The 15,227-nt window shown below is 47.6% G+C and overlaps 1 protein-coding gene and 1 long non-coding RNA gene across 4 annotated transcripts in view; one reads left to right on the forward strand and one right to left on the reverse strand.

Annotated features, from left to right (window-relative positions):
• Positions 1 to 15,227, reverse strand: part of Gaba-b-r3 (gamma-aminobutyric acid type B receptor subunit 3) — a 231,004-nt gene that overhangs the window by 57,397 nt on the left and 158,380 nt on the right. For all 3 annotated transcript variants that reach the window (XM_077702698.1, XM_077702697.1, XM_077702696.1), the window contains 4 exons: positions 7,063 to 7,128; positions 4,537 to 4,722; positions 2,545 to 2,715; positions 312 to 485 (listed from right to left, as the gene is read on the reverse strand). In XM_077702698.1, the coding sequence (XP_077558824.1) occupies positions 312 to 485; positions 2,545 to 2,715; positions 4,537 to 4,722; positions 7,063 to 7,128 (597 nt within the window). The remainder of the gene's footprint in view (positions 1 to 311; positions 486 to 2,544; positions 2,716 to 4,536; positions 4,723 to 7,062; positions 7,129 to 15,227) is intronic.
• The window catches only part of LOC144174180 (uncharacterized), a 155,306-nt gene that overhangs the window by 2,194 nt on the left and 137,885 nt on the right, over positions 1 to 15,227 (forward strand). The gene's annotated exons all lie outside the window — the stretch shown is intronic.

The following is a 15,227-nucleotide window of genomic DNA, read 5'->3' on the forward strand; positions in this document are numbered from 1 at the left end:
TTCACCGCTTCCCTGAAAATAACGATAGGTATGACAACATGCATGCACATCGAGTGGAGCTGATACAACCAGGGTTTGTTATGAAAAATTCGACCGGGCTGATTAGTGCGCTTATTATATATATAAAAAAAACAATTCCACTCGTACAATGTCGCTAATACGGCAGCCTATAGATCTAGGCAAAAACGGATCGCACGCAGTTTTCTGTTATTTTTCAGAAAAGAAGTATGCGTTCTTGTAGCTCAAGAAAAAGGTTACATATGTATGCGCATTCTACAAAGGAGGCGACCTTAGAGAAGACAGAAGCGCACCGATATGCCGTTGAAGCGCAGCCGCGATACGATGCGGTCGAAGAAGTTGGCCATGCGCCGCTCCTGCTTCTGAGGCGGCTCTGTGGTGACGTTCCAGACGTAGCGGCTTCCTCCGCCGGTGTCCGGCAGCAGCTTCTCGTAGCGATAGTCCGATAACGTCACGTTCAGCTCTGCCTGCGATGCGTCCCCCCGCCGAAGGAAAGCCTCTGGTAAAAGGTGAGCGACTGGCGCTTAACTCCATGTCGACCAGGCATCGATATCAAAGGCGGTGGGTCGACAGGGCTCCTACGGGCACCGCACTTCTGGGACAGCAAGTGAATCACTTGGTTTTGGCATGACTGCTTAAGACTGTGCGGGAAAAGTAGCGTTAGTTACAGTATTCCTGCGGCATACTTTCAAAGCAGAGCACTTTACATCACGACCTTCAGTAACAACCTACACTCAGCCATGCGATGAATAATGGCACTGAAAAAAAAAAAAACTTATCATGTAAGAATGCTTGAGAACTACTCCTGGCTGAGTAATGTATCCGACTTTTTCAACGCCGTCATCATGATCCTTTACCTCTTGTCCTTAATCTTTCACGTGTCGTGTGGATTTGAAAGGAATCCCTTTAAATGTAGGGGTGGTTTACTGTCATTGGTCTATTCATTTTGCATTCCTTCCATTGCACCACTTTCTGGGCGGCCAGATCGAAGCGGGCGCGTCCTTTTGACAAAGACGTGAAATGTACATACTTGGTAACTATACCTTTGTATATCCTCTTATTCCTTCTGTAAATTTTGTTCATGGTTTGATTGTTCGCAAATTTTGCAGGATAATTCTTTATTAATAGTATACAATGATGTTCTGACAATACCGTTGATATTTTCCTTTCCCGGGTGTTGACTATATACCCTCAAGTTTTTTTTTTTCTCTGTATAGCCTCATTACCGTATGCTCCGCCTGGACGTGTAAGGTTTGTCTAAATAAATAAAAACTGTGGTTGATTCATATGTCATAGGAATCGGTAAAACGCGAAAGCGAAATTTGCAGCGAAATCTGCAGCTGAGCACGATTTTCGGGTCGGCGGCTGTATTGTGGGTGTGCTTGGCGAGCGACGTCCTGCTGGTGGGTCGCTTCGGCAAAGGTGTACTAGCGTCATTTCCGTGATGGTTAGGACGCCAGGGAAATCTTGGTGTATCCCGGCATAAAATGTCTTCTTGTTAAAATATAAAACCCGAAAACGAAAAACCCTAAGTATAGCGTACTCTTTAGTACTAAAGGTTGCTTCCCCGCAAAAAGACCCTGTGTGCAGCGGTGCACCCTTTACATGCCGCTTGCTTCGCTGTACTGGCGTCACTTCCGTGACGGATATGACGTCACTCAAATGTTTGTGTATCCCGGAATAAAACAATTTCGTGTTAATAAAAAAAAAAGCTAAGGCTCTGAATGGGCGTCTACGTGCTCACATCCGCGTTAGTGCGTTATGGCTGGGGTGGAACAGAAGGAATTCAAATGGTCAGGCTTATACCAACGAAGACGAAACTGTGCTGGTGGACGAACACACTTCCGTTGCGCCACTGTCGTGTTACAGTTTGTCTGTGCCGTTTTGTCAATACTACCTGCTATGAGCCGCCGCGCATCTGTTACAGATTTGAGTATCACCGGGTGGGTAAGCACGTGCGTGACCGTGGGGCTGCACAGTGAGTTGCGTTAAGCGCTTCGGCAATCCACACGTTGTAGTATTCTCTTGGTGCATTTTATACATTTTATACATTTTATAAATTTTTATACATTTTAATGTTTTTATACTTCATAGCGTTATCATGTTGTATATTTACATTTTGTTTGTGTTTGAAAAATTGCATTTTTGCGAAGTGATGAACTGAAACTGTTACCTCCTGTGTATTACATTGTGCAAAAGGCCGTTTGCTATCCATATGTTTCATTTGAAATGTTAGGGTTTGTGTAAAATTTCCCTGCGTCATACTGACTGCCACTGCCGTGTAAGGGTTCATGGGCCCAGTCAAGCGGTTAAGTCGGCTTTTAGCCCATGGACCCCCCCGGATGTATTTCTGGGAAATAAACCGATTGATTGATTGATTGATAGTACCTCCTCTGCACTCGTCTAATGCGTAATTTCTTATAGGCTTGAATTTCAAGATAGCGCTACCCTACGCAAAGAAAAGAAAGGAGGTCAAAGTCAACTTTCCCTTTATTTATACACATATATATTTGTACGGTGGCTCACCTTGCGCCATAGCAGCTCGGCTGTCCGCAGCGCCAGCGCCACGGTCCAGACGGCGTCGTAGGCTTGCGTCACGTGACCGGCGTAGCCTCCGGCCGGCGGCGGAGTGGCTCCGTCGGATCGCAACTCGTCCTCCAGCTCCGCGCTCAATTTCTGCCAGAAGGCGTCCATTTGCTGCCCGATTAACGACACGCAATTAGCGCCCCGCGCGCGCATCGCTGCTGCTGCAATGGATGCTCCCCTCGGTATAATTTGCTCCCTAATCGCCGCCACCCCATCCCCTCGGCTCTTTCCCCCTCCCCCCGTTCCCATGGCTGGCGGTGTGTTGTACGCACCTGCGCGCTGCGTGCTTCGATGCCGCCGCCGTTACAGCCTACCCTCACCCTCCGCATGCCGTCCATTGGTACTTAATGCCCGCCGACCGGACGCGTCTATGCCACAGAACAGGGTCGTTCCCGCGGCAAGCCACCGAGGATTGACGACCGCGAATACAGGAATCGATGTGCGTTCCTTCTCGTTCCGTGGCCGTCGCAAGAGACTCGGCTCTTGCATGCACGATCGTCGCGAGTCAGTTCATTGCTATTCTCGTCGTAAAGTACCTATTGGCGGGCGTACTAACGATGGTCGTCGTAATTTGCGAGATTGGGCGAGTAGTACGACAAAAGGAAAGGAACTACGCGACTTGAAAATAACTGTGGAAAGCCGACAACGACACGCATAGCGTCGGATACCTACTGGATATGTGGCATGCGCAATGTGTTATCGTCATCTTGCTGTAGTTTCTGCCCAGTTCGCGCACTTTCTTACAGTGTTCACCTACTTTCAGAACCGACAACGACAAGCGTCAGTAATTTTCAACTTCGCGTTAGTTCTTCCCGCCAATCATAAGAGCCCACCATAAAATTTTACTAGACTACAACTAACACAAACGATCTGCAGATGAATACAAAGCAACACCATAACAGCCATTTATCAATTCCTCCCCTTGCATTTTGCACATTTTGAGATTGTGCTGATTCGCGACATTGCAGTGCCACCAAGGACGTAGCCAAGATGGGTGGTTTGGTGGTTTCGACCCCCTCCGATTTTTTTTCCCGCGCAGCGCGTAAGGGAGACTTACTGTGCCCTTTGGCAAAACTCCTTCCTTCGGAAAACTCATAACCCACTCCGAAAAAAAAAAAAAAAAAACTATGGCCACGGCCCTGAATGCCGCTGCTAACTGTGCTGTGCTGGGCTCTGCATTGCTGTCAACCCATTTCCCCCCCCTCTCCGCTTCCTCCATGCCCCTGCAGAAGCTTCATGAGAAAATATTTCTAAAAAATTGTTCAGCTATTAGCATGTCTGCGGAGCCACTGGCTCTGCCACTGAATAAAGTTAACTTCCGCTAGAAGCCGCACATACAGTTACTAGAAAATTATTCATGTACAATATATACGCTTTCGACACCCACGAGATACAGTATTTGTTCAAATTTTCCAGGCCACGCCAAATGATTCTTGGTCACAAGGAAGTCACAGCATAAGCTTAACGTTTAACTGTGACCAAAATATTTTATGGCAGTAAAGGCGTTTTCTCTAGTTTTCCCGTGTAAAATGTTTCAGCCCAGCTCAAGAGGTAAGCTTGTACTTTGGATTTTTTTGTGCCTCGTGCACTATTGCCATGACCTAGAAAATTTTGACAAAGAGTGTACGTTTAAGGAACATGTTCATTGCATCCTTCGGTAACGTCTTACGAATACGAGAAATCTTCAACTCCACGCTATCTCCCCAAACACCGTGCTGATATATCTTCATGCTATGGCAACAGTTATAGCAACTGGATTTAACCTATGTTACACTACTGCATAACTTTTGTACGGCGGGTCAATTTGTGCGTGATTTTGTAGCTTTCTGCTGGCGCCAAAGGTTTTGCCGCTGCCAACTTGTTCTACTACACAAGGCTATGCACTAAATGAGGCGCGGAAGGAAGAGAGTGGGAGTGGGAAGTTGAGCATACCAGTCCCGAGACGCTTGTATGACTCGGCAGGCGTCCCGTGTAGGCCGCTACGGTGATGAGGTTATCAGCGGCCGCGCGTAGCTGGTCGGCGCTGCAGTCACTGCGACCGGGGTCGAGCCACCACTCCCCCAAGCCTCCGGGGACGATCCACTGGAACTCGGCGCCATACATGCCCTGCTTGTACACCTGGCCGCGTATGGGGACGAAACGATTGATTGATTGATTGACTGATTGACTGATTGACTGATTGACTGATTGATTGATTGATTGATTGATTGATTGATTGATTGATTGATTGATTGATTGATTGATTGATTGATTGATTGAAGCTAAAGCTGTTTGAGGCCAGTTTTATGGGATTGGACAACTTTAAAGTTCACTCGGCGGAGGAACCAATATTTACTTGCTGGCCCCAGTTCTGCTATGCAACTGACATGACTCAGTTTTCTCGTCTGAAACCTAAAAAATCCTGTCCGTGCTCCTGCAACCTGCAGGAGCTTGTCCGCAAAAGTACCGAGACGCAAAACTTAATCGTCAACTTTACTGACACGCACCTGTCTGTGAGTCTGTGGCCTGCCATTTCTTTTGGGTTTCGTTTTTCATCAATGTGCACGGTATCTTGAACGTCCGCGGCTATAGTTATTTTTACCTCCTACGTTTGTGAGCAACGATAGCACTGAAAACATCGAATACACCTTGCTGGTTGGGAGCAGCAGTTCATATTTGCGAAAAAGGAAATGAAAAATACTTTCGTTAGACAACTTGTCGGAATGCTGCGCATTGCCGCTTAATAAAAACAACGCACGCCATCCCGCCCTGCGAAAGTGGATGTCCAGCGCAGCTCCTATAAACCACTACACATGCAGATGGGGGAGGGTACGAAATGTTCCTCGTTGTCTCGGCGGGCTTGTCGCTTACGCTCGGCTTCTCTGGCGGCAGATGCTGGATCCTGACGCATGCGCTCGGCATCTTGGGCGAGAACTGCTGGGTCCTGTCTAGCCTGACGCATGTGCGCTAGCCTTCGAATGACGTCAACCCCCTCCCCTTTTGAGAGCAGCTGCAAACCTAATCTTTGCCATAACACGTAGGGGGAAGGGGGGGGGGGGGGTCCTATTGTTCACCGGAGCCTTATCATCCATCATGCGGTTTCGATGCCTGTTTTGCGGCTTTTTATTTACACAAATACTGACCTCTATGCTGCACGCCTGATTAGCCTGACGCATGCGCTCGGGGTCTTGGGCGAGAACTTCTGGGTCCTGCCTGGGGTTTTTGTTTACGACACGAAATTTTCCGACCAACGAGAGGTCAGCAGCTTCACTGTCAAAGTGCTTTTGCAATAAAGCGACAACTTTGCATACCTCTACCCCCAACGGTTTCATAGCCGTGGGCAAAAACTCCAAGGCGCCCAGGCCTAACACACCGAGCGGCTGCGCCAGGCTAATTAGGCATATAGCACAGAGCCCAGCATTCGTTTAAGGAAACCACAAAAGAAGCATCGAAACCGCATTATGGATGATAAGGCGCCTGTCAACAATGAGACCCCCACCACGTGTACCTGGCAAATATGGGGCTCGCAGGTTATCTTTGAAGGGTAGGCAGGACTAGTGTCGCTAAATAGAGCAGTTCTTGCCCAAACTCCGAGCTCATGTGTCAGGCTAGGCAGGACCCGGCATTTGCCACATCTTTGGATACACTTCTGCTGCTTAAATGGTGTTACACGCGTTATCTTTGATTCGCATTCGGAACGAAGTCAGTCTCGCGCCGCCGCAAAGCAGGGAGGACAAGCTAAGCCCACCAGAGATGACAGACTAAAACACATTATAACAACAAAACGGCGGCGCCCATGAACCGTCGCAATGTAAACAAATGTCACGTAATGCGAACTGACCAATGATCATGGCGGCGGCACGGAACAAAAGGAGAAAAGAGTGCTGATACCCTGCACCCTTATCTAGTGACACTAGCCTAGCGCAAGCGAAAAGCCCGCCGAGACGACGAGAAACATTTCATACCCCCCTCCATCACCATCTGTAGTAGTTTACAACAGCTTTGCTGGACATCCACTTTCGGAGGGCGGGACGGCGACCAATTTTTCTGAGCCCTCTCAAGCAAAGCGGACGGTGCAGGGGCATTACATAGCAGCACAAGCGCCGAAAGTGTCTGGTTGATTTGATATCGAAATCCCGGCAAAAAAATCTGGCTGAGAATTTAGTAGAATTTGAGTTGATTAGAGAACTAAAAAGGTGCTGCTCCCATTTTAGGAAGTCTTAACGACATCAATATCTGGAATTCAGGAAGTGAATGTGCGTATTTTCACAATTCACAAAGAAAAAAAAAAGAACTAGAGATTCAGGGAGCCGTGGCATGCAATCAGGCAGTACGATAGTCTTATAGACATCGCAAGGTGAATTCCGTTAAGAATTTGCGTAATGGTCATGTACTTTATCTATGGTAAAAACTCCAAGTGCTCACACGCACATAATACTTAAAAGTAAGGATGCTTAATGCGCTCGCACTAACACTTACCTCGCAAAATATCTTTCGTGCCATATGCCTTGAGAAGCTTCCAATGATGATCCTGCTGTCCGTGTTCTGCAAGAACACATGTTTTGGTCGGCGAAAATCAGAACCGGAAAACGTTTTCTTTTTGTTTTGTTTGCATTGAGAATAGACAAAAACGGCGCCAGGTTAATTTTATGTGTCTCTTAATTGCGTGATTGTGGTGTAATTTCTAATGTATCATTAATTCAGCTCATGGATTTCAGTGAGGGAGTAAAGTCGAACACTAGCACTCCTGTGAAACTGCGTAATTTCAAAATGAAAAAAAAAACAGCAATGCTTCGATGAGCTGGAAGACCCATCTTTGATAAATTTTGAAGTGACGCGAGACATAATATGCGAATAAAGCTGATAATTGAAAGGTTAGGCCACAGCGCTAAGTCACGGGTGACAGTAGTATTCATAAATAACTGCTAGGCTATCGTGAAAGCACAAATACAACTTACAGAAAGCCTATAATTTACGAACTTTAGTTATTTTTGTGTTGTGAAGGGTCATGAAATGAGCTCCAGACAACGAGTGGCAAACACCGATGTGAGCTTACCTTATCGGCGTTGTAATATGTGTCAGTTTTTAAATGCGATGTTTAGAAAATTCCACCCAACATTGGTCGTTAATTCCTCCGATGCGTGCACTGTCGTAAAAGCTGAGTTCATTGTTAGCTGTATGACTACAAACGTTGCCGTGAAGCAGTAGTTCTCAGCCATCAATGGTCGGTCCTTGGACCTGTTCTATGAGTGCAGGAGAGGTAGGGTGCCCTTCGTCAAAGGGAAGGGGAGTTGTTAACGAGTTAAATATTCTTTTTTGTTAAAATGGTCAGTTTTTTAGGGATTAGGCGGGTCTAGCCTTGCCACCTGCGTCGGCAACAGCTTTTCTCACAAGAGCTGCGCAGCTGTGCAATAAAGCCAACCTAGGAATATGCCCCATGAGGAGGTATCAGAAGCACGAACACGTCATGCCGCAGAGTTCCCTTTCTGCATATCCACCAATGATTGACAAAGATAATAGAGGGTGACAGTGGGAGCTGTTTAAAACCAGCCCATCAAATTTTTGATTCAGGCTCGGCTGAATGTAAATTTTTACGGCCAACTGAACGGACTAAAATTAAACAGATACAAGCAGTTGTTTTCCGGAATTGTCATGGTGACCTAATGCTCCCGTAGGAAGCATTTTGACAGGTTAAGGTTAACTTGTGATTTCTTTAATGAAGCGCAATGACAGGCCAAACCAAATAAAGTTAGTTTCTTATGGCACTAGTGGGCGGGCTGCAGCTTGTTCAGCGGTGTATTCCGGCTACCATTGATTTCTTGGATCAGCGTAAGAAAGCACCAGCATGGAAGGAAGATACTAAAGTAGCGTACTGTAGTGTAACTCTCGCTTTGACAGTTCTGCAAACTATGGAAAAAGAACAAAAAGAAAAGGAAGAGATGAAGCCACGTGCCGAGCAAACAACGCCGACGAACTTTGCCCAGCGACTAGCGCGCTCTTTGAAAAGGACCTAAAATGGGCGATCATGTCTGGAGGCAACAAAGGCCACATCGCAGCTGCTCGGGACGCAATGACAGCTTGTGAGAAAAAGACAAAGAAAGGGCAGAAAGCAGAAAAAAATCGCTGAACGAGAGTTCAACAAACAATGCCACCTTTTCGCTAATTGCTGCTTTCTAACACACAAGATGATAGGAATTATAGGCAGGAAAAAATAAGGTCCCGGAGAACGTAGCACAAAGGCTCCTGTCGTACGCCACCGCGGAACACTGGGGGCCTAAACCACTCAGACGGCAGGTTCGTTGGGCTGTGCCCGTGGCACTGATTGTGCCTCCACGGGTGGGTGTATACTGTACTCAGTTTTTGTCTTGCCCGCGCTTTCATTTCATACTACTTTTCTGGGCGAGTGGGTGCTACCCACGATCGAAGACTTGCGTCGGTGAATCTTGCATACATTTAGGGCTGTGTTCAAACAACGCCTGCCCTGATTGCATGCATTGACATGGCCTAAGCGCTCGTCTCCGGAGGTTTGTTTGCGTTTCCCTCGCTGTTGAGCTCGCAGCCGAAAGAGCAGCTGTCGTGTACACATTGGGTAAAATAAATAAAACTTAAAGAATTTGACGTGCTTGAAATATTTTATTCGTAGCGTCTTTCGGGTTTACTATGAGGATCGAACCAGAATCTTCAGAACCCGCCGCGGTGGCTCAGTGGCTAAGGCGCTGTGCTGCTGAGCACGAGGTCGCGGGTTCGATTCCCGTCCGTGGAGGCTACTTTTCTGATTGAGGCGAAAAGCAAAAACGCCCGTGTGTACGAGATTTTTGCGCACGTTAACGATCCCCAGGTGGTCAAAATGAATCCGGAGCCCTCCACTACGGCGCGCCTCATCAATAATTCAACCACAATCAATAATTCAATCAATAATTCAACCACAATCTTCAGAGCATGATCCCAATGTGCTAGCTCCGTGCTACGCCTGTAAAGTTTTCATTCCGTATTTAGCATTCAGTGAAGTAAAGAATACGTTTCGTCGAGGGCACACAGCCGTCATCCGAGAGTTTCAATGATTCGACACCGTATATTCTAATCCTTCATTCATTCGTTTCATTCGTTTTTTGGAGTTAACGAGCATAAAATGCACCCATGTATACCTTAACCTCCGTGATAACACCGAAAAATCAAAGCCCGTTTCTAAGAGAAAGAGGGTGAACAGGTGAGGCTGCTCCGACAGTGTAGGAATGGTTTAATGGCGAAATGGGACCACGACCAAAGTAAAGTTGGTCGTGAATGGGACAGACGTCGGCTTCATAACGCGAGGGACCCAGGTTTGATTCTGGCCACGGGAAGCGTGTTTTCGTTGAGGCGCTCGATGGGCCGTCGCGTATCATCATCATTGTTTCAGAAATCCCATTGTGCAAAGTTGGCGTTCCTCGAGTGCGTTTTGGCGAAACAGCAGCACAAGCGACGCATAGGAAGCCTCTTTTAATAAAAATGAATGCACTTCAAGTATTGCGCATCTCATGCTCCAAGCACCACTGAGAAGCGTTGGGGTCACGGCGATATAACAAAGAGCGACGGCCACACGATTCGTTCCGGAATAGCGGATTCATACTTTAAATGTTGAAACCAATGGGAGAATGGGGAGGGGGGGGGGTGTAGTGGGACGGGCGGGAGGGTCATCGCATGCAATAATGTACCTTCGCCGAAATTAACCCTCGCATAAGAAAGAACTCCACGACTAAGTTCTTTGGATTTCGAAATTAAATTGCTGTGCATGTTTAAAGCATCCCAAGATTATAAAGCAATCTTGTGCCGGACCATCGTCGTCTGAAGGAAAGCACCATGTTGTTGTAACTCACAGCATGAGACTGCGTGACCTTATCCGAGGAAGCGAGCCTAAATGTGAAGTGCTTTTGCCTGTAAGCCTGCTAGCCCGGTCATCGGCGCGTGGTTTCTCTGCCGTTTACCAATAGCGTAGCGGCACCCGCCTAGTCGTCAAAGACGGCACGACATAAATGCACGGAAGGCGCAACGCTGCCCCAACTGGTGTCCGCTAAACATTTGCTCTTCGGCTCTAATAAAGCTTTGGGACGGAAATATGAGTTAGTTGTCATTAAAATCAGTTAATAATTGGCGTGTCTCAAAAGAAATCCTATTGCATAACTTCGTACCTTAGTTTACGAACAGTTCGGAGGCCAAGCTTTTTGAAGTGTTTGCTAACGAAGAAAGTCATTTTTGCCACCTAAACGTGCCAGAAACGCGAAAAGAAGTGTTTTATACATTTCCTTGGAGCTCATACAAAGACGCGTGAGCCCCTCCACGGAGTTTTCCGCGCAAAGTAAGCACGCGTGATCCTCGATTGGGCATTTAACGTTTCCTTCAAGCAACCGAGACGTCATTATCACGAACGCTTGTGAGAGAAATCTTCGCCAGAGGGCAGAAGGGTGTACTCGAGGCAACGACACGATTCAACCCACAACCAGCCAGTCTGGCCAGCTTAGTTTCCTTTACAGTAAAATAGGTCTTCCAATTTCGTTTCGGCGCAGAACTAAGTTTACTTTTCTGTACGGTCTTACATGAAATGAGCCCCACCTCCCAGGAACGTAGAAAAGTATAAAGACAAAAAAAAATGGGGAAAAAATCTCAGCGAGGAATTCTGGCTCGAGGCGTCGGTTTGGGCCCTCCCTTTTGTTAACGCTGCCTGACGTGGGTTCCGCGGGGTATCAGGCACGTATCGAAACGCCTACGTGACCTCAGTCCAGAATTTAGAAATAAAACAAATTTTACTTTTCGCTTCCTCCCTCGCCCTCTCCCTTCGCGAAGAAGCATCGGCCCCTGACCTGGGCGTTCGCTCATCTTCGCGAGGTTTGTTGCCAGCGGCTTCTGCGTGTGCTTGCCTGTGAGAATGGGCCTGGACCTCAACTGACTCGACCGGGGTACTCTTTCCTTGTGATACTTCGTGCTGTTGCGGCGTCATTTTGCTTTCTATACAGGTGTGTGGAATGCCCCTATATGGTGTTCAAAAGTAAACTGAAACGGAGCCATCAGCGTGCCAGACTCCTAGTTTGGGCGAGATTTTTTTGTTGTCGTTGTTTACGACGTATCCGACAAAGCCGCACGGCAACTACGAGATGATTACAGCGCCTGGTCTTGTCATCGCATCCCCGAAAGGCCGCTATGGCAAGAATGCAGTGAGCGACAGCGGAAGAAACGGGGTTACAAATAACGCTTTCGAGACGGGAATTGAAAGTCCCGGCTCATAGTGTTCCCCCAAAAAGAAGTAATACCACTTCGAGAGGCAGCCAAACAAAGTGAAACTGTCGCAGTACGAACGTGTGCCAAACTTTCCGGGCAACGCTGCGATTCCTTATCTTAGCTGCTTCACGCAAGTTAACAAATTTTGTGGCTGATGCTACAATTTGCACCAAATGTTTACGGGCCATTATCTAGCTAAGGTGTCGCGCGCTATCACGTTGATAGCACCTGCCACATTGCTGCTGCTGTTAGGCTTCAGCAGTTGATGCTACATTTTTTCCCTAAAACTACTACTGCTGTTGGTTGTTTTATATAAGTGGTTCGTTAATGTTCATCTCCTTGCATTTTTGCACTCCTGTCTCAATCTCCTGACACTAGTAGTGATGTCCCCTTATGTATAGTTCATTTCTCGCTCATTGACGTTGAATATGACTCCCGGAAGCCAAATGTCTCTCTTACGAGGAAGCAAACGTGTGAGTTGTTCTGTAGTGTTTCCTTTTACTTTCTCCCTCGTGCGCTGACTCTTCGCTGGCCATTCATTCCTAGATTTGAAATTTTAGCGCGAGACGGCTAGGTGCATCTAGTCTAGTGAAAGTTTACAGACTCATCTAGTCTGTAAAACCCCCCTTCGGAGTGAAAGAATGTCGAGCCAGTGAGAAGGAGGAGGGCGCGTTGCCGTCGCTGGGCAACGGGCACGCGCAGAGCGGCTCGCCTGCTGAACGACAAATGACGAGCCAACAAGAAAGATGAGGCCGCGTATTTCCTCCTGTCAAAAACGGGGGCACTGCGACGCGCCACATGGTTCGACTCCTTCTGATCGCTGCTGTGTATGTGTAGTGTATGTGCGTAGTGTAAGTGATTGCGTGCCTTCACCCATCTTTGCCCTTTTTTAATACGGAGTAGCCAGCCAGGCTCGTTTCTATAGGCTGACTGCTCTGCATCATCAGGCTCTCTCTGTCTCTCCAAGAATCAGCAAGAATCAGCAAGAGGCAGCACCACGCCGCTTTCGCTCTGATCTCGAATTCACTACTTGACACAACACCACTTTTAGACAATCCGTTCGTCTCTCGTCAAGTGGAAATGCATAAATCCCGTGGCGGAATTCGGAGTTGTGTCCGTTTAAAAAAAATTCGTTCCGCGTTCGTTCTAAATCGTGACGAAGTGCAGGTTGCGGGACTTTGGACGTGAGCTTGTTTTACGTCCGACCCATGTCGTTTACCTTCAACCAGTACGGGCTCGCTCGTTGCGGGACTTTGGACGTGAGCTTGTTTTACGTCCGACCCATGTCGTTTACCTTCAACCGGTACGGGCTCGCTCGAAGCGGACAGTTTTAAATGGACAAGGCTGGTCACTACAAAGCAAAATTCGAACTTTAGAAATACTTATTACTTGCACGACGCTTCGGCAAAGCTGGCGGCGGTGGCGCATAGGTACCCACAAAATAGCGTTTGTTATTTTTATAATTAAGGTAAAAGTCGACATCCTCATCAACGAAAACGTATTTGACAAGCTGTGGCACCGTTAGGTCGAGCTCTAAGGAGAATGGAATTGCTTTTTGTTTAAATAACCCGGGGCTCGTATTACAATAATTCATTTTAAATGCAAATGTGTATAGACGAGGTGCGGACGCCATTGTGAATAATCTGAACACTCGAATCAGACAAGGTTGAATTACTGCAATACTGCAATCTATTTGGCCCGATAATGCGAACGGGAATACTGGTCCAGTAATTTTCATCGGCAGCCCTCGTATTTCAGTAGTAACAAAAACCTAATTTATGTGCGTTTTGTGAAAAGCAGCTGGACTAACTGTAAAGATCATTAGCCAAGCAAATGTTGATGTTTTCGCGAACACCTGAAACTTGATCATTCCAAATCACTGAATTCCGTCTCAGTGTAACTGAATCAAGCTCGGGCTCCCTTTGAGTTAGCCACCTACTTCCTCGAAAGAAATTGATTTGATTGTTGGGTTGGTTTAACGCGCCAACGCAACGCAGGCGATGAGGCGCGCCGTAGTGGAGGGCTCTGGATTAATTTTGACCACCGGGGTATCTTTAACGTGCACCGAAATCTCGCGCACACGGGCGTTTTTGCTTTTCGCCTCCATCAGAAAATCGGCCGCCGCGGCTGGCAATCGAACCCGTGTCCTCGTGCTCAGCAGGGCAACGCCTTAGCCACTGAGCCACCGCGGCGGGTCTTCATCGAAAGAAAAATGCATTCCCTGTGAGTTGGACTGTAACTCCCATGCACTGTATTTCGTCGCACCGTACTTTTCCCATTCCCCCACAGTTCCTTGGAAAAAAAAATATATGCCACTCCCCCTCCCGTCTCCTTTTTAACTTTCTCCTTGCGTGCCCGCCAACAATTTCGTTTAAAACCATGGCCGCCGCGGGCAGACAAGCAGCATCCGCTATTCGCGGCTGTTGCCCGACGTCCGGATATTCGTTTCCCGGGCGCCTTTGAGCGACATTCTTCGTCGCAGCGTTCGTGCTTATCGCGCCTTTTTCTTCATTCACCATCTCCGCCTGTCTTCCGTCGCTCGGAGGCACGGCGGAAGTTAGCACTTCCTCTTCCTCGCAAGAAAAAGGGACAGAAGACAACGAAAATAAGAGAAAGAAAAAAAAAGCGAAAGGGAGGAGGGGAGGGCTTTTCGCCACCATCTAAAGGAACTCAAGCTCTACCCGTGAAACGCGCAGCAAATGTTCCTTGGCTTAAACTGTCGGTGTAAGGCAGTTCGCGGCGCGCTGTTTATTATTTTTGTAGGCTGAGCGTACCTCAGCGCGTTTGTGGGCCTCTCTCAAACGCCGGCAGCAGCAACATTGCGAAAGCGGCGTCCAGCGAGGAAAATATCCCGGTTGTCGAAGCGTCAACAATTTCTTGTGGCATGTTTTTGTTCGATACGACGCTGCGCGCAGTCAGCGTATACCTATTGCGACCGCAATCGTAAACACGCGTCGCAATATTCACCCAGCGGTTTGTACGCCAGCGCAGTTCGTACATCGTGGCTTACATGCGTATTGACCTCGACTTTATCTGTTTTTACTGAAATAGTGTGTTGGGAAAGAACGAACGGAACTGCGGTTTTCCTTTTTTTTTTTTGGGGGGGGGGGGGGGGGGGGGAGGGGGACACACATAAAGTATCCAAATGGAGCTTCGGCCCACAGGCTGTTTCGCGGATTGGGCAAGTTAAACATTGGTGAGGAAGTCTGACGCAAAGAAAACGTACTGTTGATGCACCTCCTCGTAACAGAAGAAAGTTGAAAAAGGAATGGCGGGAAACGTAGAAGCTTACTCAGCAGTCGCACTCAATCCGCAGGTAAGATGACCGATATGACAATTCACTATGAAGTATGGCGGCACCCCCAAGGCGGAATCAAAGAAGGCAGATATGTTGA

The sequence above is a fragment of the Haemaphysalis longicornis genome, unplaced genomic scaffold, assembly GCF_048455015.1.
Source record: "Haemaphysalis longicornis isolate Haplotype H1 unplaced genomic scaffold, Haemaphysalis longicornis Haplotype H1 scaffold_3, whole genome shotgun sequence".
NCBI classification, from domain to species: domain Eukaryota; kingdom Metazoa; phylum Arthropoda; class Arachnida; order Ixodida; family Ixodidae; genus Haemaphysalis; species Haemaphysalis longicornis.